Source organism: Mustela erminea, chromosome 19, assembly GCF_009829155.1.
Source record: "Mustela erminea isolate mMusErm1 chromosome 19, mMusErm1.Pri, whole genome shotgun sequence".
Classification (NCBI taxonomy): Eukaryota; Metazoa; Chordata; class Mammalia; order Carnivora; family Mustelidae; genus Mustela; species Mustela erminea.
In genome coordinates, this window is record NC_045632.1 from 18,281,525 (window position 1) to 18,307,083 (window position 25,559).

The 25,559-nt window shown below is 58.6% G+C and overlaps 3 protein-coding genes across 11 annotated transcripts; 2 read left to right on the top strand and 1 right to left on the bottom strand.

Annotated features, from left to right (window-relative positions):
* The first annotated feature begins 14 nt into the window (after window positions 1-14).
* On the top strand, window positions 15-2,888 carry U2AF1L4 (U2 small nuclear RNA auxiliary factor 1 like 4). 3 transcript variants are annotated; one of them, XM_032323705.1, is made up of 8 exons: window positions 15-211; window positions 358-445; window positions 829-895; window positions 985-1,034; window positions 1,110-1,208; window positions 1,386-1,519; window positions 1,630-1,725; window positions 1,835-2,888. In XM_032323705.1, the coding sequence occupies exons 1-8, from the start codon at window positions 108-110 to the stop codon at window positions 2,325-2,327; spliced, it is 1,131 nt and encodes a 376-aa protein (XP_032179596.1). In that variant the 5' UTR covers window positions 15-107; the 3' UTR covers window positions 2,328-2,888. The 3 variants fall into 3 exon arrangements, with proteins under 3 accessions (XP_032179596.1, XP_032179597.1, XP_032179598.1); XM_032323706.1 differs by having other exon boundaries at window positions 15-161; window positions 383-445; XM_032323707.1 differs by having other exon boundaries at window positions 2,080-2,273.
* Window positions 1,638-5,167, top strand: IGFLR1 (IGF like family receptor 1). 3 transcript variants are annotated; one of them, XM_032323702.1, is made up of 5 exons: window positions 1,638-1,725; window positions 3,129-3,351; window positions 3,827-4,011; window positions 4,321-4,711; window positions 4,792-5,167. In XM_032323702.1, exons 2-5 carry the CDS (start codon window positions 3,195-3,197, stop codon window positions 5,115-5,117), a joined length of 1,059 nt encoding a protein of 352 aa, XP_032179593.1. In that variant the 5' UTR covers window positions 1,638-1,725; window positions 3,129-3,194; the 3' UTR covers window positions 5,118-5,167. The 3 variants fall into 3 exon arrangements, with proteins under 3 accessions (XP_032179593.1, XP_032179594.1, XP_032179592.1); XM_032323703.1 differs by lacking the exon at window positions 1,638-1,725 and adding an exon at window positions 2,386-2,471; XM_032323701.1 differs by lacking the exon at window positions 1,638-1,725 and having other exon boundaries at window positions 3,002-3,351.
* A 413-nt stretch (window positions 5,168-5,580) lies between these two features.
* On the bottom strand, window positions 5,581-25,554 carry KMT2B (lysine methyltransferase 2B). Of its 5 annotated transcripts, XM_032323593.1 has the most exons (37): window positions 25,177-25,554; window positions 23,975-24,047; window positions 21,664-23,729; window positions 21,306-21,419; window positions 21,062-21,212; window positions 20,496-20,775; window positions 20,279-20,334; window positions 19,760-20,038; window positions 19,375-19,469; window positions 18,999-19,097; window positions 18,745-18,858; window positions 18,457-18,603; window positions 18,262-18,357; window positions 17,698-17,815; window positions 17,096-17,209; window positions 16,721-16,905; window positions 16,556-16,645; window positions 16,354-16,464; window positions 16,146-16,219; window positions 15,451-15,566; window positions 15,270-15,361; window positions 15,050-15,187; window positions 14,033-14,191; window positions 13,735-13,855; window positions 13,561-13,639; window positions 13,300-13,460; window positions 12,018-12,245; window positions 10,640-11,936; window positions 10,464-10,553; window positions 10,277-10,386; window positions 7,578-7,715; window positions 7,382-7,456; window positions 7,101-7,278; window positions 6,718-6,825; window positions 6,519-6,602; window positions 6,271-6,400; window positions 5,581-6,177 (listed from the first exon to the last, which is right to left on the bottom strand). In XM_032323593.1, the coding sequence occupies exons 1-37, from the start codon at window positions 25,537-25,539 to the stop codon at window positions 5,902-5,904; spliced, it is 8,205 nt and encodes a 2,734-aa protein (XP_032179484.1). In that variant the 5' UTR covers window positions 25,540-25,554; the 3' UTR covers window positions 5,581-5,901. The 5 variants fall into 5 exon arrangements, 3 of the variants coding, with proteins under 3 accessions (XP_032179484.1, XP_032179486.1, XP_032179487.1); XR_004281097.1 differs by lacking the exons at window positions 5,581-6,177; window positions 6,271-6,400; window positions 6,519-6,602; window positions 6,718-6,825 and having other exon boundaries at window positions 7,166-7,278; window positions 7,382-7,505; window positions 7,538-7,715; XR_004281098.1 differs by lacking the exons at window positions 5,581-6,177; window positions 6,271-6,400; window positions 6,519-6,602; ... (1 more) ...; window positions 7,101-7,278; window positions 7,382-7,456 and adding an exon at window positions 9,063-9,291 and having other exon boundaries at window positions 7,627-7,715.
* Window positions 25,555-25,559: the final 5 nt, after the last annotated feature.

The following is a 25,559-nucleotide window of genomic DNA, read 5'->3' on the forward strand; positions in this document are numbered from 1 at the left end:
TCCAGTGGTGATTTTGCCGGGAGGGCGCAGGCCTCGAACCCACAAGCGCAGTAGGCAGTTACTGAGCGCGTGCTGTGTCGGGAGGCAGCGACGAACTACACTTCCCAATGCGCTTAAGCAACGGAAATGACGTAAAGAGCAGACGGAGTTGGAGGGTTCGGGTAAAAATGGCTGAATATTTAGCTTCGATATTCGGGACTGAGAAGGACAAGTGAGAACGGGCGCAGGAAGTGGCTCCTTGCGGGGGACAGGACCGGGACGTTTGGTTCCCTGGTGGCTGGGGGGCGTTGGGCGGTGTTTCTGGGGTGTCCGGCCTCCCCGGCCCTCGGTTCACCTCTGTCTTTGCACCTCTTCCAGGGTTAACTGCTCTTTTTACTTTAAGATCGGGGCCTGCCGGCACGGGGACCGGTGCTCCCGGCTTCACAACAAACCGACTTTCAGCCAGGTGAGACCCGGCACGGAGCTTTGAGGGTTAACGCCTCCCGGCCAGTCCCCTTCTGTTGTCCGTCACCACGAGGTCCCGCCTTTTCCGGCTTCCTAAGCCCCACCCAGCATCGGCTTTTTTCTTGTCGGGCCTCTGCAGGTTCCTCCCCCTCCTTCAGGCCCTTCTCCCAGGATCTTGGCCACGCCCCCGTACGTACAAATTAACACCGCTGGGCTGTCCCTGACTGCTAGGTGTCTCTTCTGGTTTCCTTAGGGGCAAGCATCGCTGATGCACTCAAGATGCTTAGGCTTCTTCTCTGTTGCCAAGTGTCACCCCTCAACCGTCATACCTCACCTCACCCCTTTGCATGAGTTCAGGCCCCGCCCCCTTTAAATTCTGTTCAGACCATAGTGCTGCTCAACCTGTACCAGAATCCACAGAACACCGCCCAAACCGCAGACGGATCGCACTGTGAGTGAGGGACCGGTCTTGGGGGCAGGGCGGACAGGCTCCAGCAGGCCAGCCCCTGATTTCACCCTGCTCCCTCCGCCCCCACCCAGGTCACGTGAGCGACGTGGAGGTGCAAGAACACTATGATAACTTCTTCGAGGTGAGGGTTGGCAAGGGATGGGTAGAGTTTCCTGTAGAACAGCAGCTCAGCTGAGTTTCTCCTGGTCTTCCGCAGGAGGTATTCACGGAGCTGCAGGAGAAGTACGGGGAGATTGAAGAGATGAATGTGTGCGACAACCTGGGGGACCACCTCGTGGGCAATGTCTATGTCAAGGTGCCTGCTGTCCCCACATGAAAGCCTAGAGGTGGAGGCATTTCAGTGCCTGATGGCCACCTTTGAAGCCTCATAGCTTGAGGTCCATCACTAAATCCAGCCCGGCCCCAGAGCTGCTGACGAATCCTCTAAAGACTTTTGAGTTTGATTGCTGACCCTGATCGACTTTCCCCTCAGTTTCGGCGTGAGGAGGATGCAGAGCGTGCAGTGGCTGAGCTCAATAACCGCTGGTTCAACGGGCAGGCTGTGCATGCTGAGCTGTCTCCTGTCACCGACTTTCGGGAGTCATGCTGCCGGCAGTATGAGATGGGGTATGGTAGCAGGGGGCTGGGATGGGCACCTGGAGTTCCCACACTCCTGTGTGTTGGGATGCTGTCATTGACAACAGCTTCGTCCATCCGTCCGTCCATCCTCTACCCAGGGAATGTACCCGCGGTGGCTTCTGCAACTTCATGCACCTGCGGCCCATCTCCCGTAACCTCCGACGTCAGTTGTATGGGCGGGGACCCAGGCACAGGTACCTCAGGACGAGCCTGTCCAGACAACTCATACCCTAAGGCCCTTAGACCCTGACATGGACCTCATCCTGTGCCCCCAATAACAGCGTCTCTTTTTTATATCCTAAGACTTGCTCTGAGTACCATCCAAAGACCAGCGCCTGAGTCTCAACCCCCAAACCAGCTGGAACTCCAAAGCCCCAAACCCAAGACCAGTCTGGATCTCCAGTCCCGAGATTGGTCCCTGAGAATCCCTCCTGATACCACTCAGCAACTCTGGTTACCTGCCCCATCCCAGAGCAGAGAGGCAGAGCCAGGGAACAGTGCCTCACTCCTTCCAGCTCTAACCCTCATCTCTCCACTCCTGTCCCCAGGTCACCCCCGAGGTCCCACACCGGCCACCGTCCCCGAGAAAGAAACCGACGACGTTCCCCAGACCACCGGCATGGCCGCTTCTGAGACCCTGGCTCCCTTGACCTCCACCCCTGACAGGCTTAAATGTTCCCAGCCAGGACCCCTCCTTAAAGCTCCCTTAACTCCCCAGCTCCATCTTCCCCAGGCTCCCGGACTCCATGATGTATCTGTTCAATACAGGGATCTTCTCTTACCACCCCTCCCCTAATAAAGCTCTGTATTGAGGGTTTAGAACCTATTAGCTTGAGCCTAGCTGTGGGCTGGAGTTTCCTTCCACCCCCGCATCTCCTCACGAAAGGGGAAGCGGGCTGGTCTCCGGCCACAACTTCTGCTGAAGAACTTCCAGCAACAGGTGGGAGAGCAGTAGGCTCAGGCCCAGGGCTCTAGAAACCCCTCAGTGGGACGGGTTGCAGTGGGCACGCCTCTGAGCTGGGAGTCTCAGCACGGCTCTCAGGCTTCTCTAGAGGGAGGTGCCTGGTTGTGACAGGTTGGAGGATTCCCAGGCTCTCAGGCTTCTCTGGGGGGAGGTGCCTGGTTGTGACAGGTTGGAGGATTCCCAGCCTGGCGGGAGATTGGGGTTAGACAGCTAAAGTTTGTTTCCTGGGAGTTGAGTGGGAATCTCCAGAGGGCGCAGGCTCGGTCCTCCATGCCAGCTGCCCTGACATGGCATTGGAAATACCTAATACTTAAGTTTACCATATGCTAGATTCTGTTCTAAGTACTTCAAGTAACGATTTTACTTCTTCACAATAAACCTTTAAGACAGGTACTGTCATCCCATTTTAGGGATGAGAAAAGAGGTAAGGAAGATGGCAGAGATGGGATATGAATCCACTCCTTGTGGTCCCAGACTCGTCATTCTAGCCATCTTGAGGCCTTTGTGGCCCTTCCGATAATGGACCAGGAGCTGGACTAGGAGCTGGGGGTAGATTCTTGTCTTCCAAAGGGGTCTGGGGATTCCATGCCCCCACATCACTGCTTCCTTCTTCTGCCTGGGTTTCCTGGAAAGTGTGACAGAGTCGCTGTGGTCGGAAGTCCTGCGGTCACGGCTCCCCAGGCTGCAGACCCTGCCCGGATGGGGCCCCTATGCCTCCTCCTGCCTGCCGCGCTGCTCCTGGTCCAGGTGGTGCCTCGGGAGGCCTCCCAGCACTGCGGGCGCCTGGAGTACTGGAACCCTGATAACCGGTGCTGCAGCAGCTGCCTGCAGCGCTTTGGACCTCCCCCCTGTCCCGGTGAGGAGCAGGGACGGGGCATGCAGATGTTCAGGCCGAGCCAGCGGGTGATAAGGAGCTGGGGAAGGGACGAAGTTTGTGGGTTACTGCCCGTGGGGCTTACTTCGGGGTGGGGGCAGCAGGCCTTACACAGGTAAGACGATATGGGGCTCCGCTTCTGATGGAAGGGATGGTACCGGGATTGCCTCTTAGGCCGGATCGCAGCAGTGTTCAAAGGCTGGGCTGAGCAGACAAATCAAGAGTGGGCGGGGCTTGGTGCCGGAGCGGGGTTGGGGTAACGGGGGGCGGGGCCTGTGGAGGCAGGGTCTGGAGACTGGCCGGGCTAGTCCAGGGAGGAAGGGTGGGCGCTTTTGTGATAGGTTGGGTTAGTAGAGTACAAGGGCTGGGGCCTGCTAGGATAGGACAAAGGGGGAAAGGGTGTCGTTAGTGCAGGAGAGGAGTTCCTGGGCAGCTGTAAGACCATGTTTCCCACCAGACTTCGAGTTTTCGGAAAACTGCGGGCTCAATGATTCTGGCGATCACATGTCGCTCCCCTTCAAAGAATGTCCTTTTGGGCAGTGCAACCCCGACAGTGCGGAGCTATGTAGCCCCTGTGGTGGCGGAGCCACGGCCTCTGCTCCCGCGGGGAGCCGGAGCGGAACGCAGCAGCGCTGCCCACAGGTGCTGGTCGGGCTCCTGTAGCTTGCTGGAGGCGGGGCGGGGGCTGGAGGCGTGGTCTGGTGTTAGATGGGCGTGGTCTGGTGTTAGATGGGCGTGGTCTGGATCAAGGGAGAGGGTGTAGCCCCACTGAAGAGAATTGGGGCGGGGGGCATAATAGATCAGGAGACCTACCTGGGTTCAAGTTGCGGGGGCCGGGGGTAGCTGGATCAGGTGGGGATTTGGTCCCACTGAGGGTTAGAAGGATGGAAGGTTCAGGCTGAGGGGGCAGGAGTCGGGCATGCCTCCCACTTTACTCCAACTTATTTGCAGAGGTCGATCCCTCCCAAGGAGCCCTGCCCCCTGAAGTCTGGGAAACCAGATGTCCTTAGCTCCCAGGACCCCAGCCCATCACCGATTTCCAGTCTGTCGTGGACATCTGAGCGCAGCGTCACTCAGGTCTTGCCAAATTTTGCCCTGCCGGTCGTGCTGGTTTTCGTGGTGCTGGTTCTGCTGGTCACCTCAGCAGTGGTCCTCCTGGTGGCCCAGCGGTGTCACCGCCAGGCAAAAGTTGTCCTCCATCCCTATCCTGGCTTGGTTTGCGAAGACACCAACATCCATACTCTCCTCTTCTCCCCGCACTCGTCCTCTCCAGCCTCCCTGGAGGCATCAGAGACAGGGGACTCACGGAAGGAGGTCGCTCTGGTTCCACTCCTGGGCAGAGGTTAGTTGGGGACATGCCAGGGAGGGAGGTGGATGGGAAGATTGCCCTTCCTCTCCCTCACCCCAAAATTTGTCTCCCAGAACTGCCGGATTTGGCCTCGCAGCCCCTGTCTCGCCTCCTGGATGAGCTAGAAGTGCTGGAGGAGCTGATTGTACTGCTGGATCCCGAGCCGGGGCCGGGTGGGGGGATGGCCTGTGGCACAACCAGACACCTGGCGGCGAGATACGGAGTGCCTGCTGCCTGGTCCACCTTCGCCTACTCGCTGCGGCCCAGTCGCTCACCACTGCGAGCCTTGATTGAGATGGTGGTGGCAAGGGAGCCGTCTGCTTCTCTGGGCCAGCTTGGCACACACCTGGCCCAGCTAGGGCGGGCAGATGCACTGCAGGTGCTGTCCAAACTTGGCTGAGCTGGGACTTGCCCAGCCTAGTCCTCAATAAAATTTCCTGTGAAACAAGTGTCCGTCGTCTCTGAGCCTCATTAAGACGAGCTTTTGAAACAGTATGAATTAGGCTGAGACCCAACAGGAACGCTCTTACTCCACCACACAGACCAGATAAGGCCTGAGGGGCCACCTAGAACCGGCCTCTGGTGCCTCTGGGCAGCCCGGGTCCTCCCCGAGAAACGGCCCTGCTACCCCTGGAGCAGGTCATCTGCAGGGAGCCTGACTTGGTTCTCACTGGGAACCGGCAGAGCAAATACGGCTCTGAAGCTGGAACAGCAGCCCCCACCCCCTGCCCCGTTTCCTTGTCCTTCCCAAGGGTGGCCTCTTACCCCCTGCTGAGGCTGACAGGCTTCCCTGGCTCAGGAGTGGTGTGGAGAACCAGGAGCTCCTGCTTGCCGCAGCACCACACAGACAGGAAGACCACCTCTCCAAACATTGACAGACTTTATTATGGGGGGTTCCCACCTGGGAACCCACCCTCTTAAATAAAAAAGTGCATAGAAAAGAAGGGATTTAGAAACCTTTGTACAGTATCTACATCCTGGGCCCCCAAGGCAGGGAGGGGGCGATTGCTGGGTGGGCCGGAGGGGTGGAGGCGGGGCCTCTACCACCTGCAACCCCACCTCCACCCTGGACAGGAGGGTGGGGGTGAGAGGCTCCGGGGGTGGGGTGGGGGGGGCTCAGGAGCACCCCCTCCCCAGCTCGGGGCGAGACGGCAGCAGGGGGTGTGGGGGGGGCGGTGGCGGCCTCAGTTCAGGAAGCGACGGCAGCGCTTGGCGCCGCAGTTGCAGGGCAGCTTGTTGCTGGCGTCCTCGATGGGGAACTTGTAGTCATAGGTGAGCTCCTCCCCGCGCAGGATGCGGCGCAAGGCGAAGATGACGATGTGCTTCTGGCCCTCCACGTGGATGACCCGGGAGAAGCAGTTGGGCTCGCATGAGTGGTTGATGAAGCGTGCGGCATTGCCATGCATCGTGGCGTCCACCACATCGAAGTCGTCCATCCGGAACATGTAGCACCCGATCCCCTAGAGCGGCGAGGAGGCGCGGTCAGGGGCTCTTGGTGCCCATGGCCCAGCCCCGCTGTGCCCACCTCGCTCCCACAGCCCCACGGAGCCCACCTTCCCATCGTAGAACTTCTCCCGCTTGTCAGTCAGCACGGAGCGAATGACGATTCCAGAATACTCGATGACCATCTCGCCAGCATCAATGTTCCGCTTACAGAACAGGCCCCGCCCGTGGATGGCAGATCTGCAGGTTAGGACGGGCCAGGGGGATCTCAGGGGGGAGGGGGACAGAACCAAGGTGGCCCCGCACCAGGGCACCTGTCCATCCACCCAAGGGGCATCCTCCCCCCAACCCCACTAACCTGTAGACACCCACAGCCTCTTTGGATGTCTTCTTGAGGTGGCGAAAACGCATGGCCATGGGCAGCTCCAGGCTGGTGGCACGTCTGGTGGGGTCAGCAGTGTCACAGGCTGGTACCCAGGAATGACCTCTCTTGCCCCTGGTCACCCTCTTTAGGACCCTTCCAGAACACCCCCAGCACCCTGGCCTGCCCTCCATACCTGGTTGACCTGAGCTGCACCTCATCCTCTTCCTCGTCACAGGCGGCTCCCTCAGGGAGCACCCGGTGCTGGGAGGCCAGGAAGTTGAACATGTCAAAGGTGCATTTCCTGCAGCAAGTGGGGAGAAGAGAGGGTGGTAACAGCCATTCCTTCAAAGAGATGTCACCCACCTATCCTATGACTGGGGCTTGCTGCTAGCAAGGAAGAAATATTGCTACCCCCAAGACACAGCAGAAGGGGGACGGATGGGGCTCACTCTTCTGCTGAGAACTCTAGGAGTAATTCCTGGAGGGGCCAAGCATCTTCTCCCAGGCCTCAGTTTCCAATCTCGAGACCTAACTCCCGCGCTTGAGAACACCCACAGGGCCGCCCCGACATCTCACCGGAGATAGACCTCGGCCCGGGCTGCCCCATGGGGGTTCAGAGGGGGTTCTTCCTGGCCCTCTCCCTGCTGGTGGTAGCGGAACTTGTAGTGCTGGCAGCGCTGGGCCCCGGGCAGCTGCTCTGCCAGGAAGATGACGGCGTCGTGGTGGATGCCCAGGAGCCTTGCCCCACTCATCCCTGGGGACAGTCAAAGGTGAGGACACCCATGTCATGTCAGAGGCCCATCCTGTCCTCTGGGAGTGCGCCCAGCGCTCAGCATCCCAGCAGCCCCTCTGCTTACCACTGAAGGAGAGATGCCGGAGGCGGGCGTGCCCTCGGGCCTCTTGCACCTTCTCAATCAGAGTTCTCCATGCCCCTGAGGGGAGTGCAGGGCCAGAACAGTCAGGATGGGGCTTGACGGGAGGCCAGAACAGTCAGGATGGGGCTTGACGGGAGGACCGGACACCTTCCCTCTGTCACCACCACTCCCGACTCACCCTCCAAGCTCTCTGCCTCCACACTGAACCCATCCTCACTGCTGATCTCGAAGCGCAGATGTGGGCCAGCCCGTTTGGGGGCCTGGTTCTCTTTGTCCTCTGGGGATGGAGGCTCTTCCTCAGAGCTTGACGCCTCACCTGGTCCCAAGCAGCAGGTGAGAGTAGGTGAGGATCACCCCTCCTGGACTCTGGGGCCCCGGGTTCCCCAACCCCCTCCCTTCCTCTCCATGCACAAGCACAGACACTTGGGCTGAGGGCTCTCTTCCTGCTCTAACTGCCCCATGAGCCCTGCAGGATGGACATTATTTTTTTCTGATGAGCCCACAGTCCCTTTTCTGTTAGAGTTCTCGGAGAGATGAGCATTTCCATGGCAGCAGCCTGGGGTGCCCTGGCTCAGCAGGACACACTTCTGGCTCACTCAAACCCAGTTCACCAACAATGCCCATCTGCCCCTTGTTCTTCTCTCACAGAAAATTAAAAATACCAGAGGAGGATATCTTGCACATGTATTTTTTTATATGCAGCACAGCTCTGTTAATATTACAAATTTATTATATAGACCCCTACCCACAGTCAAGTACATGTACGTTATGAGCTATTTAAGAGATTTCTCAGGGGCTAAAGATTTTGCAGCTCAAACAGAGAGGACTTGCTGCTGTAGGAGATGGCGATGTGAGAGCCAGCGGAGGGTCAAGGACAACTCTGAGGTTTGGGGCCTGAACAACTGGAACAGAGATGGTGAGGAGAGCGTGCAACAAGGTAGAGAGCTGAGTTTGGGACATGCTGAGTCTGAAATTCCTCTCAGAAAACCTGCCCTTGCAACCTGCTGGAGACAGGGAGCAGGCAGCGGGATCTAGGAGCCTGGCTACCAATCTACAGGCTGTCAGAGTACGAGATGGGATCCAGAGCCAGGAAAAGATGAGAACACTTGAGAGTAAGTGCAGACAGAGAATTCATGGCCGGGGCACTGGGACACTGGGACACGCCAAAGTGACAGGCCGGGGCAACGAGGAGGCAAGAGCAGAGAGATGAGGAGGGGTGGGGTGTGGGAAGCCAGCAAAGGAAGTTGAAGTGCTACAAGGGGTGCAGGGAGGGGGTGTGTGTGTGTGTGTGTGTGTGTGTGTGTGTGTGTGTAGATCAGCCCAGATGCAGCGGCTCACTCAAGTATGGCGCGGTCTGAGGACTGACCGTCCAGAGCAGGGAGGGTGGGAAGAACCTAAGTTTGAGTACAGGGTGCTGTAGGAGAGGCAGGACCCACATGGCCACGCTTGCTCCCCACACCACTCCTCTGGGCCAACCTGACCACATGCCCTCCCAGCCCAAGGCAAGACTCCAAACCTGGTTTGCTGTGTGACCCCATCATCTCCAGGCCTCAGTGCCCCTGGGTTCACCTCTGACAACTTCTTCCACCTCCTCTTTGCCCTTACCCCATCCTCACCTCCATTCTGTTCCCTGAACCCGACAGGCTGACTACAGGGGCCTCACCCGGGCGCTCTCATTGCCTTCTTTCTCACGGCGCTCGTTCTCAGCTGCAGTACACTTGCTAACGTACGTGTCTGCTTCCTCTACCAAAATGTGGCGTGGTCCCTAAGGGTGGGGACCTGTCCGTCATGGTCACTGCCATATCCTCACGCCACCTCTGACCCTCATACGCAGTCTTTCAGTTAAGCGGTCTCTCGTGTACCTCGCTCGGCTTCCACGCTCAGTAACAGCGCTACGTAATGAGACAATCCACGTATCCGGACAGGGCTGGGGCCAGGAGAAATTCCGAACCTCAGGCTGCTCTGTTACCAGCTCACTTGGCTGTAGCCTACCCCCTCTCCCACGGCCCTCTATAACCAACAGAGCACTCACTGCCCTCCCAGCTTCACCGAGGCCGTTAGCCCAATCCACTCCGCGCGCACCCATCCTGCCTCCTGACAGCTTTGCTACTGCACTGACGCCCCTCCCCCGCCCCCGCCCCCCACCCCGTGGCTCCCCCTCAGCGGTCTCTTCAGATCCAATGGCCACGCTTTCTCCCACCTCTGCTTCCCTCCGCAAGCCCCCTTCACCCTCCTCCGTGGCTTTGCTGTCTCAGCTCTCATACAAACCCCACTGGGCTGCTGCCCACCCTCTCCTCTCAGACCCTTAGCCAAGCTTGCTGGCAAGATGCCTGGGTCTTGTTTTGGCCCGCTCATCAACCACTGTCTTCAATTCTGGACCCTGATGCAACGTCCATCCCAGCCAGTACCCCAAGAGTCCACATGCCTGGTGTCCTCTGCGGCACTGCTCTCTTTTTATATCCTTCCTAGTCCTCCTGCCCCTCTGGATCCTAGATGAGCTCCTCGCTGGCTGAGTGCCCTTATCTAGCTGTATGGCTCTAAATCCCATCTCTAACTCTGACAGCCCCCACACTGTTCAGCCCTGCTAGGGACCTAACCCTCTGGCCCCGGCAGATCAGGCTCTGAAGCCGACCCCTGGGCTCTTGGGCACTTTTGCAGGGCCTTTCACGTGGAGCTGAAACTTCATCTCTCTTTTTCTGCCATGGGCCACAAGCTCCGAGGACATCTCTCTAACTCTGAATACCTAGTCTCGGGCTCAGAGCCGGGTTGGTGCACAAGAGCTATCTTTTGAAGTGGACCGATTCTGCATCTGACCATCATCACCCAGCTGAGGCAAGCACAAGGAAGGGGTAGGGAGAACAAAAGGCTGGTCCCTACCTGAGTAGTGGTGCCACTGGGACTCAAGCAGCAGGTCAGGGGGACCATCGGGGGCCCGGGGAGGACCACCTTCTGGGAGTGGCAGCAAGGGGGACCGGTCCTGGAGGGGCCTGTGAGGAGAGACCTGTCAGAAAGAGGAAGAGATGGATGTCCCAGAGCCTCCAGGGGAAGGGCACTGGCTACTCACCTTGGACTTTCCTCCCCAGTGGGCTCCCCAGGCTCATCCAAGTCGAGAACTCCACGCACTGTGGGCGTTTTCATCCTCACTCGGCTAAACCTGGGGGAGGAACCCCAAGAAGGCTGAGCTGCCTTCTCCTGCCCACCTCTCTTGCCCTCCTCCACAGACTCAGCACATTCACTCACCCGCTGCCACTAAGCCCTGGACCCTGGGGAGCATCCTCCAAGGACTCTCCATCTTCCTCCAGCCGGGGGTTCTTGTTTGGGGGAGGCGCTGGTGGGGAACGGCCAGAGAAGGTGGACACCCTCTTGACGCGGATGGCCTGATGGGGTGGGCTGGGGGGCCCACTGCTCAACACCAGTGTCAGTGGAGGAGGGGGTGGTGGTGGGGCGGGGCGGACCACCCCTACCACTGGCAACACACCCAGCAGCGGTCCCGGGGGCAGAGTCCAGGAAGCAGGGGCTGTGGGGGGGATGGGAGGGGGCAGAGGTGGCTGCTTCACTGGGGGTGAGACGGGTTCACCCTCCCCAGCCATCTTGACGAACACTTGCCCGAGCTTGTTGACAAGGATGATTTTGGATGTGGCGGGTTTGGGGGGCTCAGGGGTAGGGCCCAGGCTCAATACCCGGACCCCTGGGGCCCCAGGGAGCCAGGCAAACGTCCGAGTGGGGTCAGCTGGGTTGGAGGGTAGGCCCTGGGGAGGCTGGCTGCCATTGGCCAGTGGAGGTGCTGGGGGGAGCGGCTCCTCTCTGGGCCCAGCACCTCCCTCCCCGGGCCCCCCTAAGTTCTTCAACACAAAATCCACAATTTCTGACGGCAAGTCCTCAGGAGGTCGGGTTCTGTCCCCTGCAGCCCCGATGACCCCAGCCCGGCCCACTCCTGGCCCTGAAGGAGGAGTCCCCTGACCCCGAGGCTGCTGGATGGCCTCTGCCTCGCTGTCCGTGCCGTCATCCACTCCATCCAGCTGTTCGATGCGGGGGGCTCCAGGAAGGGCGCCAGGGGCCAGGGCAGGGCCAGACACCACAGTCACAGGGAAGTGGACATAGCGGGGGGTAGGGCTGGCCTCTTCCTCTGAACTGTCCCCTGGGCCCCCGTGGCTGCTCCCCACTACCCCCGCAGCCACAATCTCTTCCTGGAAGGGCTCAGTCCCCAGCAGGCTGGCCGCAAAGTCCAGGTCAGCAGCACTCAGTCCTGATACCACCTCCATGTCCTCAAAGTCTGGGCCCAGGTCTTCAGGGGGTTGTGGAGGAGATGGGGCTGGGCCAGGGGGAGCCAGCTCCCCTGAGGTAGGTGTGAGGGCTCTAACGACTGAGGTAGGAGGGGGCACCCTGAGCTGTGGGGAGGTTCTGAGAGGGGGAGAGGCCCGCCGTGAGGCCGGCAGCCTTGGGGCCAGGGGGCTGGGACGACGGGAACGTCTGGGGGGAGCTGGGAAGTCCAGGTCTCCCACCGTGGGGATGTGGTGGGTCAGAGAAGATGGACTTCCTGTGGGGGGAAGGGTCAGTGTCAGCCATGAGCTCCTGCCTCACCCACCCACCCCTCTCCCCGACACTTCCAGGTACTCACCAGGGGAGGGCAGGGGTCCAAAGGAGACACCCCCCAAGGGCCTCCGGGATGGTGAGTAGTTGGGCACTTTGATTCGAGCCCCCGAGAAGGAGCGGGGGGCCGGAGGAGGGGCACTGCTTGGATCTGGCCGAAGTGGGGGGTCCAGGTTCTGAACAGGTGAGTGGTGCTCAGGAGCTCCGGGGATGAGGGCATCTATATCTGGAGGGGGGTCCACATGATCTGGGGGCTCTGAGGAGGCAGGAGAATGCCATCAGGAATGGCAGGGGCTCTCTGTTAAAGCCTCTCCTGACACACCCTCCCTCCTTTTGAGCCAACCGAGCCTTCCCCACCCCTGCCCAATGGTCTGGTCACAATGTGCACTGGTTCCCAGTCGTCACCCAGGTCCCACACCCCGCTATGGCTTCTTCAAAACCTCCACACATGCGTGGATCAGGGGCCCTCTGCAACCCTTCATCACCCGTCTCTGCCACCTCCCCCATTCCCAGCCGCCTACTGTTCTGACTCAGGCCCCGTATGCCGCGAGGGGCACTGCCCTCTCTCCAGCAGGGCCAGTCCCACCACTTTCTCACCTATGCCTTGCATCCCTGCCACATCAAACGCATCTGCCCCAACCTGGCGCTTGGGGCTCCCCATTACCTGGCTCCACCCAATCCATGAGAACCAACTTCTGCCACCTCCTCCCAACACTCCCCTGCTACCCTCCTCCCCGCTCTACTTTATGTCATGCTCCAACCTGGCACAAACCCCTTCCCTGCAAACACACTCTGATAATCTTCCTCCTCCTGTTCAGCCCACGAGCTCTCCTTTACCAGTCTCCAAGCCCAATCCTTGCTGTGTGCCATCCAGCTCTCAGCGACATCCCTCAGCCCTGGCAGGGCTACGAGGGGACCGATGTGGCTCACATCTTGATGCCAGCACGGCGTTACAGTGCAGAGCGATGGCCCTTTCTGCGCTGCAGCAGAGCAGAGCCAGCACCTTCCGCAGAGGGCTGCGGGAAGCAACCTGGGCACACATGCCCCAAGCCAGGGGGCTGTAACTGTTTGTCTAGAAGCTGCCACCCCCCCACAAGCAGGTAGCTATCTATCCCCTCACTTCCTGTGAAATGCTGAGTGTAGTCAGTCCCTGGCACGTAACGCACAGCTGTTAAGTGATCATTTATTGGCATTACGACAAAGGCAGAATGGCAAATATCCAGGGGTTTCTTTAGGGAAGAGGGAAATGGGGTTGGTGGGTAACCATTTGGGGAGCAGGGAAGGAAATGAGCGAGTTCCAAGGTCCTTACCTGAGGAAGGGGCAGGGCTGTGCACAATGGTCTGATTCTCCTCTGCTGCCTCCAGGTGAACCGGCTCTTCCCTCGGACCCCATGGCCGATACTCCAGAATACGACACCGATACCAGCAGCGCCGTCGAGCATCCACTGTGCTCCAGTACAGACGGGAGCACCTGTCAAGTGCGCGTATAGGTAAGAGGGTCAGGATAACTTAGGAAATGGGATCCTGTCCTGGAGTACTTATACCCCACCCAGGCCCCCTGGGCTGCTCACTGGTAGCCAATGGGGAAGAGCCGTCCCTCGCAGTCCGAGAGATCAGACAAGGTACCCAAGGAGTCAATTCGGATGGAGCCTACGGTGCAGAAAAGAGATCAGGAAGGTGGGCCAGGCAGGATCAGGTGGGCCAGGCAGGATCAGGAAGACCAGGGTAGAGAGCAAGAGGCTTACCAATGAGCACATTGATGGCATCAGGTTCCAGCCCCGTCAAGAACTTTCGCTTAAAGTTGATGCCCTCAAAGTCCACGTAGACTCGGCGGAGAACATCAAACCCATCAGGGGTCACAATCTCCTGGAAGAGGGGTGGCAAATGGGATTGCTGGGTTGGTGAGAAGCAAGGGGGATGTGAGGGAAGGCTCTGAGGCAGGGACTGGACAGCTGGGGCTAAGGCTGAGGGGCTGCAGGGGTCTAGGAGTGGGAAGGGAAACGAGAGCAGTGGGAAGCTGTCTTCCCCATGGTTCTGGCTCACCTTGCCATCCAGCAGGTCTGTGTGTTTCTGGCAGAAAACTTTCTTGTCATCCTGGAAGATGCAATAGCTGGCCCGGGCACACATGAAATGGAAGTTGCTGAGGCAGGAGGAAAGGCAGCAGCCCACTGTGGCTCCAGGCTTCAGGCAGAGTTCACAGCGCTGCGGGTGGAAGGGGCTGCTGAGGGGAGAAGCCAGTGACCAAGACCAGGGTCTGATGCTCAGCATCACTATCCTTGAGACTCTGCTTGGGCCCGTCTAGCCTAGCACCTCGCAAAGCAAAGGCCACCATCAAACATACCCTCTTCCCTAGCTGTGTCCAGGGCCAGGTGCACATCAAAACTACTCCAGATTTTCTGAAGCAGCGTGTAGCAACAGAGACAAAAATAACAACATCTAACACTTACCAACCAATATTTACCATTTTTCTCATACCATTAAAAAAAAAAAAATTTACTTAAGTAATCACTACATTCTACACGTGGGGCTTCAACTTATGACCCCAAATCAAGAGTTGCATGCTCTTCTTCTCATGCTATTTTAATTTAAAACTTGTATCATTTTACTTAATCTTCACATTTGCACTCCCCCCTCCCCAATATGTATCACCCCATGTCTCACTTCCTGAGCCTGAGACATTCTACAGCACCAGGTCCCACACTGGTGAGGAGAGGTTTTAACCCAGGCAATACCTCACCTCACGGGGACACAGTAGGAACCAAATGTCACCCTGTACAGAAAGCATCCAGCACAGGTTCAATCAACAGATCTTCTAACTTTTAATCTGCCAAGCTTCAGACCCAAATATGGGGTCTGATAGGGCAGGGAGCCACTATCACTGAAGCACCAGAGTCCTGGGACAACAAAAATGGTACCCGCGACCAGTAGTGAGAGGATATGGTGGGGTAGAAATTGTGAAACAAGAGCAGTTTCCCCTACAGTGGGGGGTAGGGTGGGGTTGGGGGAGGGGGCCTACCCAAGACCCTGGGGCTGCCCACCTCTCTAGGCCCGGGCTCTCACCATCTGCCTCCCTCGAGCCACAGCAGCATGCACATTTTTGAGGGAGCCATCATTTTCCTCAAACACTTCAGCTGACCAAATGGCACAGTTGACGTGTGTCCACTCATTCTGCCCAATGTATAGGAGTCGTCCTGCCTCCTGGGGGCAGAGGAGAAATGGTGTGAGGGAAAGCCCCAGGGACTAGGCCCCACCACTTGGGGCTTCACATGGTAGCCCTCACCTTAGAATCTGCATCCCCATATTTGAGGCAGAGCGCACACTGACGAGGGTCCTCCAGGTGTGAGAAAGCAGCTGGATCCTTACCCTGAAAAGCTAGAAGAGAAGGCAAGTCCCACAATCAGGACCGAGAGCATGTCCCACCAACTCAGGGGTCCTGGCTTCCAGTCCCCACTTCCCAGTACCTGCTGAGGGGTCCCCTGGAGGCTGCCCTGATTCTGGGGTCTCAGGTTCCTGCTGCCTCCACTGAGCGTAGACATGGTCCAAGGACGGGGGCAACACGGCATTGGGAAGAACTCCGCTGTGGACAGGCAGGGTCAGCATCTGATACGTCTAACGGGGTGGCCACCCACAATCTTAGCCTAAACATGCCACGACACACTTGATCCTCTCTCCACGTGGCCTTTCTTCCAGTCTCCCAAATAAATAAGCCAGGGCCCCTTACCCACCTATGACGTGTGAAATGCTATTCCTCATGCCTGGAATACTCTTTCCACATCTCGGCTTGGATGTCATCTCTTCTGAGAAGCATTAGCCCTAAGCACCTTCTCTGGGCTCCCAAAGCACCCTGGACTTCCCATCACCACCCTGACCATCTGGGTCATCACGCACTAATGTGGCTGCTCAAACCCCCAGACATGGCTTACTCACTGCTATTCCCCAACATTACCCTTCCCAAAGTAGAAACAAAGTGAGCAAACCATACAGAGTCTTTGCTGGCCTACAACCACCGAGGACGCTCACCCTGGTTCCACCACGCTCCAGACCCTAACCATGTTCCTCGTCTGTTCTCGGCCCAGGATCCAGACCCTGGATTCCCAGGTGCCCTTGCTTTTGCCCTTGTTTCCTGGTTCCCCTTCTGTTACCCAGCCTTGCTCACTTCGGCAGCCGGGTACTCCGTCGCCAGTACTTGGGGTCGTGGGCGTCGAACCAGCCGAACGCAGACTCTAGCAGCTGGGGAGTGGGTTAACAGGATGAGAAGAACTGGCTTCCCCAGGAAAGCTGGTAGGGATAGGGTCTGGAGGACCCCCACTCTCCTCCCCACTACCACTCAAGACACTCTAAAGACATTCCCCTAAAGTTCTCACCTTCAGTAGGAGCCCCTTCATCTGGCCTCCAGCCCGGCGCTCTGGCTGAGTGCCTTCTCCTTCTTCTGAGTGCCTCATCAGGATGCCCACCATGTCCTCCATAAAGCTGTGCTGTAAGGGGGCTTGTCAGGATCAGAGCCCCCACCCCACACACGACCCCCTCTTCCTGGCACCCACCTATTCCCCTCAGTGTCCCACTCACCACAGACTTGTAATGGCCTTCCTCGAAGCGCCGACTCACAGCTTGCAGATCACAGGGGCCTGGGTGCAGCTGCTTTCCAGCCTGCCCACACTGTAGAGACAGAAAGTCAGCAGGGCTGCTGCTGGGCCTGACCCCACCCCATCCTACCTCCTGAGCCTCCCAGACCTGAGTGCACAGCAGCAGTGGGCCCGCCACTTTGGAGCTCAGCAGACCCTGGAGCACCTGGCGCAGGCCCCCCTGCAGGGCCCCACTCAGGGCCTCTCGCCAACGGGGGTGCGTGGCCCCTGCACACGGTCCGCAGGTGTACAGCACGGAGTCTGGCAGCCCAGAAAGGATCTCATAGTCTTCATCTAAAATAGCCAGGGTGGGAAAGGAGAGAATGATCTGGGAGAATGCGAGAGCTCTCAGCAGCCCAGAGGAGTTGCCGAGGACATACATTAATGACACCCATGAGGGCCTGTGCCCCGGGTATACAGGGGACACCTCTGACCCCTTTCCCCCTGGGGCAGAGGTGGCAGCCAAGGCACTCTGCCTGCTCACCCGAGAGCCCCTCACACTTGGCATGCACCCAGTGGTCACACTGTGCACACTGCATCATCTTGCTCTCGTAGTCGTTGTCTTCGTAGCAGCGTGTACAGATTGGGCAAAAGTTTCCTGCAGAAGACGGAGGAAAAGGTCAAGTCAGAGGGGCCAGAACCACCACCCCTTGTTTGGCTGCTGTGATGGCTGCCTTTGCCATGCCCCAACTCGGGTCCTACCATTCTCTAAATGCTGGCTGAGGATACGGCCTCTTGCAGCCCTATAGCCCCAATGCCTCACTTGCTAACATGCTGCCTGAATGAACACGGGGGGAAAGCCCAGGTTTTCAAAGTGATCAGTGGAGACTCGAGGTTCCGAGAAGCAGGTCAGGGACCACTACAACGGTGGGGACCAGGCCAACTCCTGCTGCCCTGAGAAGAACTGTGTCCCTCTACTTGAGGTACTGGATAGGCTTCTGTGGGAGACTACCATGAACAGAAGGAAAGGTTCTGTGGCTAGAAGAGGATACAAAGCCACTAAAATCTGCATCTGTCCTGCCTGTCTAGGAGCCTGGTCCACTGCCCGGTGTCCCCCAGGGCCCAGGTCCCCTGACAGGTCCCCACCTTTCTCAAAGAGCTGGGTGCACCTGGGGCAGAGGCTGTAATCTCCAGACCACTCGACGTCCCAGTTCTTGCCTGGAGTTGCCCCACAGCTCTTACAGCGCACGCAGGCCGAGCAGATCTGGGGAGGTGCAGGGTGACATTAGGGGGAGCAGATTGGAGCACTGTGGGGGGCTACGATGGGAGGAGATGGGCAAAGAGGAGTGGAAGGTAAGCAGGAGATAAGTGAGGAAGGACAGGTAAAAGATGAAAAGGTGTACAAGATAAGTGAGGAGGGAAGGAGAAACAGCAATGAGGTAGGGGAGACCGAGAGATGGCAACAAAAAGGAACAGAGGTCAGGCAGGGGCAGGTGATTCTGAGCCCAGGACCATGAAATCCATGAACCCTTTCGCATTCTTCAATCATTTGGTACAAATTCTGCACATAAGTCTCGTCTACGTGAAATTTTGGAAGAAAAATGCTATTTATCAGATAAACTCTCATAAGGACCTCCAACCTTCCAGTCTGGGGGTGATAGCAGCCTTAATTAGAACTCCAATGCAAGGGGTGTGGGCCTCATCTCTCACCCAGTGGCGCCGTTTGCGTGTGGCCCGAGTTGGGTAGCTGGGCCCCAGACAGGCTGGGTGGTAAGCATGGCGGCAGCGCTCACACTCCAGGAGGTGCTGTTGGAAGTTGGGAGAAAAACAGCAATGGCAGAACCTATGGGCACAAGTACTCCCCCCTCCTCCATGCCTCCACCCTCACGGCTCCTGTGCCCAAACCTTGGATCCCCGGCCTTTGCGCCCACAGACATGGCAAAACTTGCAGCGGCGGCAGCACCAGGTGTCATGATGTTGAGGCAGGGGCCGCTCGGCCTCCTCCAGACAGAATGGATGGAAAGGGTCACAGCAGACTTGGCAGAACACCAGCTAGGGATGGGGAGAGTGAACAATGGGCACAGTGTGAGGCCAAGAGGCCACAGGATGAGACCCTGTTGAGGGCCCAAGCAATCAGGCAGTTTAAGGGCCAATGGAGACCTGGGGGGTTGTGGAAAAAGGCGGGGATCCAACCTCATGCAGGCCTTTGCTGGCACACAGCAAGCACACCATCGGTGGCCCCCCTGGCACGGAGGTGAGCACGCTCAGGCCGCCCATCAGCCACACGTTCTCCAGGTCACAATCCTCCTGAGGGAAGAAAGGACACGAGATCAGAGAGCAGCCAGGAACATAAGCCAAAGCCATTCTTTAAAGGCCTGGTTTCTCCGCTACAACCCATAGGTTTCTTTCCAACACAGTCCTTGAGACCCTCTCCCTCAAAGCCATACCTTAAAATCCACACGGACCCGGTGCACTCCGTCAGGAGACTTCTGTTTTCCAGTCCAGCCATTGGGAAAAGAGGCAAAGGGGCCAGGAGCCAAAGCATCCTAGGGAAGGTGGCGGTGGTCAGAAAACTGCCAGCCTCACCATCTGCAGACTTCTCTCCATACTATCCTCTCCCCCAGCCTGCCCAACCCTGTCTTTTGCCCAAATCCTACTTTGCTTTCCAGAAGGACCTGCCTTACCCCTCAGGGCCTGTCCTCTGGTGTGGACACAACACAGCACTCAGGTGAGCCCGTTACCCTGACTTGCTAGGAAGCTCCTGAAGGGCGGGAGCCATGCCTTCCACAGGGCTCAGGGTTCTTGGTGTGGGGCCGTGCTGACCTTGTCCAGGCGCCTTCGGGCCTTGAGCTGCAACACAGGCTGCAGGGTGGGTTTGCGGGGCCGGCTCTGCTCCTCGGGTTCTGGCACTGGCAGCTCTAGGCAGCACATATAAGTGGTGAGGGTCCTCCTCTTCCCTGCCCCATTCCCTTTCCTCCATATCCCCTAATGTTACCTCGATCCCCATGACTGCCTTTAACTAACCAACAGGATGACTCTTAGACCTGGCTCGATAAGCTCCGAAAACTTTACACACCCACTTTCCCCGTCCACCACAGATTACCTCCTTCTCTGCACTCTCTATCACACAGATACAGCCCCTGGTCTGAAAACCCATCTACACAAGACACAGCACTGACTGGAAGGGGAAACAACAAGCAATTCGCACCATTCTCTCGGGGGGTCCGACGCCGGGGAGCAGGGGGACCCCCAGGCTCTGAGTCATCCGAGTCCTCGAAGATATCATAGGAGGGTCGCTGTTTGACGCAGCGCCGGGCTGACTTGCGCTGCAGTAGGAGGGAGTCCTGCTCCTCGGGCCCTGGGGGGGCCACCACCTCCTCCCGGGGCCCCCCAGCTCCCGCCCCCCGGCGTGGGCCTGGAGGACCAGGGGAGGCCTCAGGAGATTCATCGGAATCCCAGGGCAACAGCGTCTTCACTATCGTCCGGCCTGTGGGAACAGGGGACTTAGTAGGATCTGAGCTCAGTCAGGGACATGGGACACTGGGATGCAAAAAAAGCCAAAAAGAAGTGGGGCAGAAGAGAGTAAGTACAGAAGAGATATGAAAGCACACGATGGAAAGATGACAAAGGTAACAGACTGCAAGATAAAGGGAGGAGAGCAAAGAAAACACGGTTCTTCCACACCATGGATCTAAATAAGGTTGTGTAAAGCATCAAGCCTCGTTACCTTTTTTAGCCAGCCGTTCCATCTTCCGAGCCTCTATCTTGTCACACTTCCGGTATCTGGGGAGGGGAGCAGCACGTCACCAGGGTAGGGGACTGGTGGTCTGGGGGAAGAGAGGAAGCTCTCCACAAGGATGCCAATCCCACTGCTCTGGCGGGGCAGGAGGCCTGGGTGACTGACAACCATGGGTGGGAACAGAGGCTGCGCCCTGGCTACTCACACACAGCACTGCTTCTTGGTGTTGGGGCCCCCAAATTTGGGCTTGTCCAGGCAGTTGACACAGGACCCACAGTCCTGCACACGCAGGCAGCCCCGACAATGTCCACACCGTGCCATCCTCATCTTCTTGCCATGATGGGAGGGCAGTGAGCGCCGGGGTGTATGGGCCAGGGTCCCTCCAGACCCTGCAGGCTCTGAGTCTCCCCCAGGCCCTGCTGACTCCACTTTTCCCCGCCGAGACCGTGACGGGACACTCTCAGTCTCAGATGCTGATGATGTATCTAGTGCAATGGAGAGGAAAGGATGGGGCCACAAGGCCACTAGGCCTTTTACCTCAGTTCCCTGTTCTCCCCCAGATCTGATTCAACTGACCCTCTGGTCCCGACTTTCCCACAGTGCTCAGGTCCCAGGTGCCCTCAAATCTGCTCTAAGACCTAGCACTCCAACCCACCTGCCACCTGCCCCAAGCATCCAACTCAGCTCCCGCTCTCCTAGGCTCTTGGTGCATGTGCTCGCCCCCAAATGTGACACAGCTGTCAAATCTTCCCACAACACACCCGCCCCTACCCTCCGCGACGAGGTCCTGCCGATCCCGGAGAGGGAGAGCACTGAGGCGGGGGACGTCTTCGGGCACCATGGCCCGGGCCTGACCTAGGGCCACAGCAGCATGACGACAGACATGTTTGATACGGGGGCCTTGCACAGGGGACTCAGGGCCCTAGGGGAGGAGAAACCAGGAATACATGTGGGAAGTTGCCCCTTGTGCTCCTGTAACCAGCCTTCTTCAGAGGGCTCTGCTCCCACTCCATACCGACGGTCTCTCTCTCTTAGTTTCCATCGATTCATCTTCAGACTTGACAGAACCTCTATCTGAGATCTGCTTGACAGTCCCCACGACTTCCTCCATCTGCCCTCCAGGGCTCGGCTGGTGGGGAAATAAACAGGGTCAGAGGCTGGAAAGTGAGGAAAAATAGGGCTGGGGGACGAGCATCGGGGCAGGCCAGGGAAGGAACACCGGCAGCTGAGAAGCAGGGAAGGACTGGCTCTGAGGGTCCCCTGAAATACTGGAAGGGGTCTGAGGAGGCAGGAGGTGACCGGAAACTGAGAGAATGGAGAAAACTGAGGCCAGACGACTGGGTGCAGAAACCTGGCCAAAGTGCCATGCTCACCGGCATCAAAGACGCCACCTTCTGCTGCTGCTGCTGCTGATCAATCTTGAACAGCTGCACCTTGGCTCTCTTGAGGAGGCTGAACATTTTCTCCTCCACACCAGACAGTGGTAAGGAACCCAAGCCCGCAGTACGGGCCTTTTCCAGTGGTGACAGCTGCTGCGGCGGTGGCTGTGGCTGCAGCTGTAAGTGCGCTTGTAGTTGGGGCTGCTGTGGTGGTAGCGCCTGGGGCAGCAGCTGGCTTGACAAGGCCTGGAGGGGCTGCTGTAACTGAGCCTGAGACTGCTGCCCGTTGCTCAGAGACGGAGCCGCAGGAAGGGGCGCCTCGGCCTTAACAGGAGTGGCGACCACGGGGGCAAATCGAGGCAGGCTGAGGTGGTTGGTGCGGCCCACTGCCCGTGGCTCAGGCTCAGCTGGAGAGTCGTCGGCAGGAGGCGGCTCTGGCTCAGGGGCTTCCGGGGCCCCAAGAGGAGTAGTAAGCACCGATTCGTAGATCTTCAAGTGGGCTTCACTCGGGGTAAACTGAGGTGCCCGAAGGAGCAGGGGTCTCCGCGATGGAGTGACAGGGGCAGGAGGTGGGGGTGGGGCCGGTGGGGGGGCAGGAGGAGGAGGGGGCAGTTCCCGGGTCAGCGAGGTCCAGCGAAATGTGGGTTCCCTTAGAATGGACCGTCTCTTCTCAGGGAGTGGGACTGGGGTAGATGGGGGGGTTGGGGCACGCGGTGGAGAGGGAGCTGGTGCTGGTTCTGGGGGGGCAAGTGGGGAGGTGGCAACAGGAGGCCGCAGAACAGGTGAGACTTCTACCTTTAGGGGTTTGGGGGGGTCTTCGTCCATAAATCGCCGGGGTGTCTTGATGACTCGGGAGGAGCGGGCACTCACCACAGGCATAATAAACTGCCGGATATTCTTCAGGAAGGTGGTACTTTTGGGGGCCACAGTGGGGCCGTCTTCCAGAGGGCCCCCCGTGGTGGTGCTGGGGGTTGGAGTGGGAGGAGAGGTACCCTCCGGCACTGCCCGAGCAGCTTCTCGCTCTGCCCGCTGGCTGGGGGTCAGGGGAGGCCGGCCCCTCTTCCTGGAGCATGTAGCTGGGACCACTGGAGGAGGGGATTCTTCCTGCTCCTCTGGGGCAGGAGGCGGTGGAGGCGATGGTGGGGGCAGAGGGGACACTGGGGGTGGTGGAGGGCAAACTGGGGATGAAGGAGAAGTGGAGGGGGGTGGGAGGGGTGGAGGCGGTGGTGGAGGTGGAGGAGGTGGAGAAGATGGAGCAGGTGGAGGGGCTGGAGGGGCTGGAGGAGTGGAGGGTGGAGATGGCAGCTTTGCCTCTTCCTTTTCCTCTGCTAGCATCATCTCTTCTTCAGGTCCAGCTCTCTCTACCTTCTCCTCTTTCTCTTCCTTGTCTTTCTCTTCTTCCGTCTCCTCCTCTTCCTCTAGCTTTTGCTCTTTTCTCCAGCAAGGGCCCTCTCCCTGTCCAGATCCAACTTTTGCTTGGGGGGCATCCTGCCAGCTTTCTTCATGTTGATCTTGACCCTGACCTGATTCGAGTCCCAAGGACAACTGTCCCATCTTCACTTTTTTGGCCTTTGAAACAAACTTGATTACGAGAGGGAGCCCGCCTCGGCCTCGGCCTCTACCTCCACGGCCTCCTCGCCCAGACTGTCCTCCACGCTTGGGGGTCCCAGGTCCTGGGCCAGGCCCCTCCTTGCACTTCCAGCTGCCAGTTCGATGTTTTACAGGAACCACAGGAGGTGGGGGCTCAGGTTTGGGGATTGTCACAGCTGCTTCTGCCACCACTACTGCTTGTTGCTTTTTCCTGCAGGGGCCTGCTGGCCGTCCTGGGGGCCGTCCCCGAGACCGACGTGGAGTGGAGGGCTCACATGCCCGGCTCCGCGGGGCTTGGGGTGCCTGGGCCCGCCGAAGAAGTTCAGTCAGTGCCTGCACCATCCGTTCTGTGCCCTCCTCACCCCGTTTCCGGGCAGGAGTCTTTGGGGGGGTAGGAGCGACATCTGCTAGGCGAGGAGGCGGAATGGGGGTCGTCTTATGCTTGCGGCCCCGACCTCGGGGGGCTCGACCTAAAAGGAGAATAGGTGTGGGGAGATGGGTCAAGCTAGCCCTGCAGACTGAAGAAGGTACTCCAGGAGGGCAAGGACTAAGTCTTCCTTGTCTCTTTCCCCCACAACCCAGCCTAGCTTGGGCTTTGAACACAGAACACGCTATGTAGCTGATGGAGACTCTAGTTAAACAGGGAAGAGCTAACATGAAGAGCAAGAATAACATTCCTGTAAAGCTACAGAGGTAGAGTTTCCCCATCACTCACCTCGCTGGGATCGGAGCGCAGAGCGCAGGGAACTGGGGGCCACATCTTCATCTGAATGAAAACCCTGAAACTCCTGATTTAGGGGACCAGGGGTGGAGGGGAGAAACAGCAGTCAGTGCCAAAGCCCTCGTTCCACCGGAGATTCAGGTATGGAGGTATAGCCCCAGTTTCCCCCTTAACATACCCCTATCTATTTAGAGAAAAACTTAAGAGTGGAAGATAAAAAGAGTAGAAAAGAGTCTCTCCCTAGGGTTGGAGGCACAGGGTATTTCGAACCCCCATCCCGTATACCGGACTACACCAGCACAGCCGTCAGTGGTTCGCTGGCCCGGAAGGGAACAGAACTGGGTCTTCTCAGGCCAGGCAGTAGACACTACGCTCAGACTCCCCCATCCTCCAACTCAAAAAAAGGTGGGACTACTGTTTATACACACTCAGGTTGCAGTTTCCTCCTGAATGAAGATGGGAATAGGGGCACTCAAGTCGAGTGTGTGTGTGTCTGTGTGTGTGTTTCAAATGGTTTACCATTATAAGCTCTACTCTGAGCCCTGAGGTGACTACAAACTGTCTTAAGTAATACAATCCACACCCTCCTGACTTTTCTGAGGCTGAGGATAAATCCTGAGCTGAACTCGAACCTGCTAGAGTTCCCGGTCTCAGCCTTTATTCCATTTTTCTTCAACCTGTGCCCCCAAGAGGAAGCCCTCCAACATGCTACCGTCTCTCCACTTTAAGAGGAATCGGGCAACTGGTGAATCTGGGATATGTCAGAGACTATGAGGCCAGGTGAAGCAGCCTACAGGTAAGAGCCCAGGGAGCCCCAGCCTGGGTCCACTAAAGCCACGCTGCTGCTGTCAACCACCACTGGTTGGGCATGCAGTATCCACAGCCTTCTCGCTCAAACCTCTACTGCAATAGCTCTGCCAACTAACAAGATCATCAGCCCAGGATACTTCTGCAGGACGTGCCTCAGGCCCAAGTACCCAGCTGCAGCCCGGGGCTTCTGTATATACTTTCATAGGCCTTTTTCACCGACAGCTCCGTGCAGCCTATCTACTCCCAGGCCTATTTCCAGGGCCCCTTCCCTCCGCAGGGGCCCTGAGAACCTCGCTTCCCCACTCCACCCCTCGGGGCCACCCAGACCTTTGGAAGCCCCCGGCCTCCGCCCCGCCCGGCGTTGGGGACGCCTCCGACTGCCTCACCTCATCGTCGGATTCCTCGTCACTGCTCTCCTCCTCCGGCACGCAGCCACGGCTTGGGCCCCAGCCCCGGCCCCGGCCCCGGCCCCGGCCCCGTTGAATGCGCGGGCCAGCCCACAGGCGGCGGAGCCGGCGCAGGCCCCGGCGGAGCCCCAGCAAACGGAGCAGGGCCGTGTCCTCCCCGGGCTCGGCTCCGCCCGGCCCCCCCGCGCCGCCGCCGCGCCGCAGAGCTACCCGCACTCTCTCGGCTCCGCTGCCCCGTCCGCCGCGGCCCCCGCCCCCGCCGGAGCCCCGCGGCCGGCCCGGGAAGCGGCCCCGCGCGGAGCCAGGCCCGGGGCAACTGCCGCCGCCCGCCGCCGCCGCCATCTTGGCACCGTGAGAGGGGC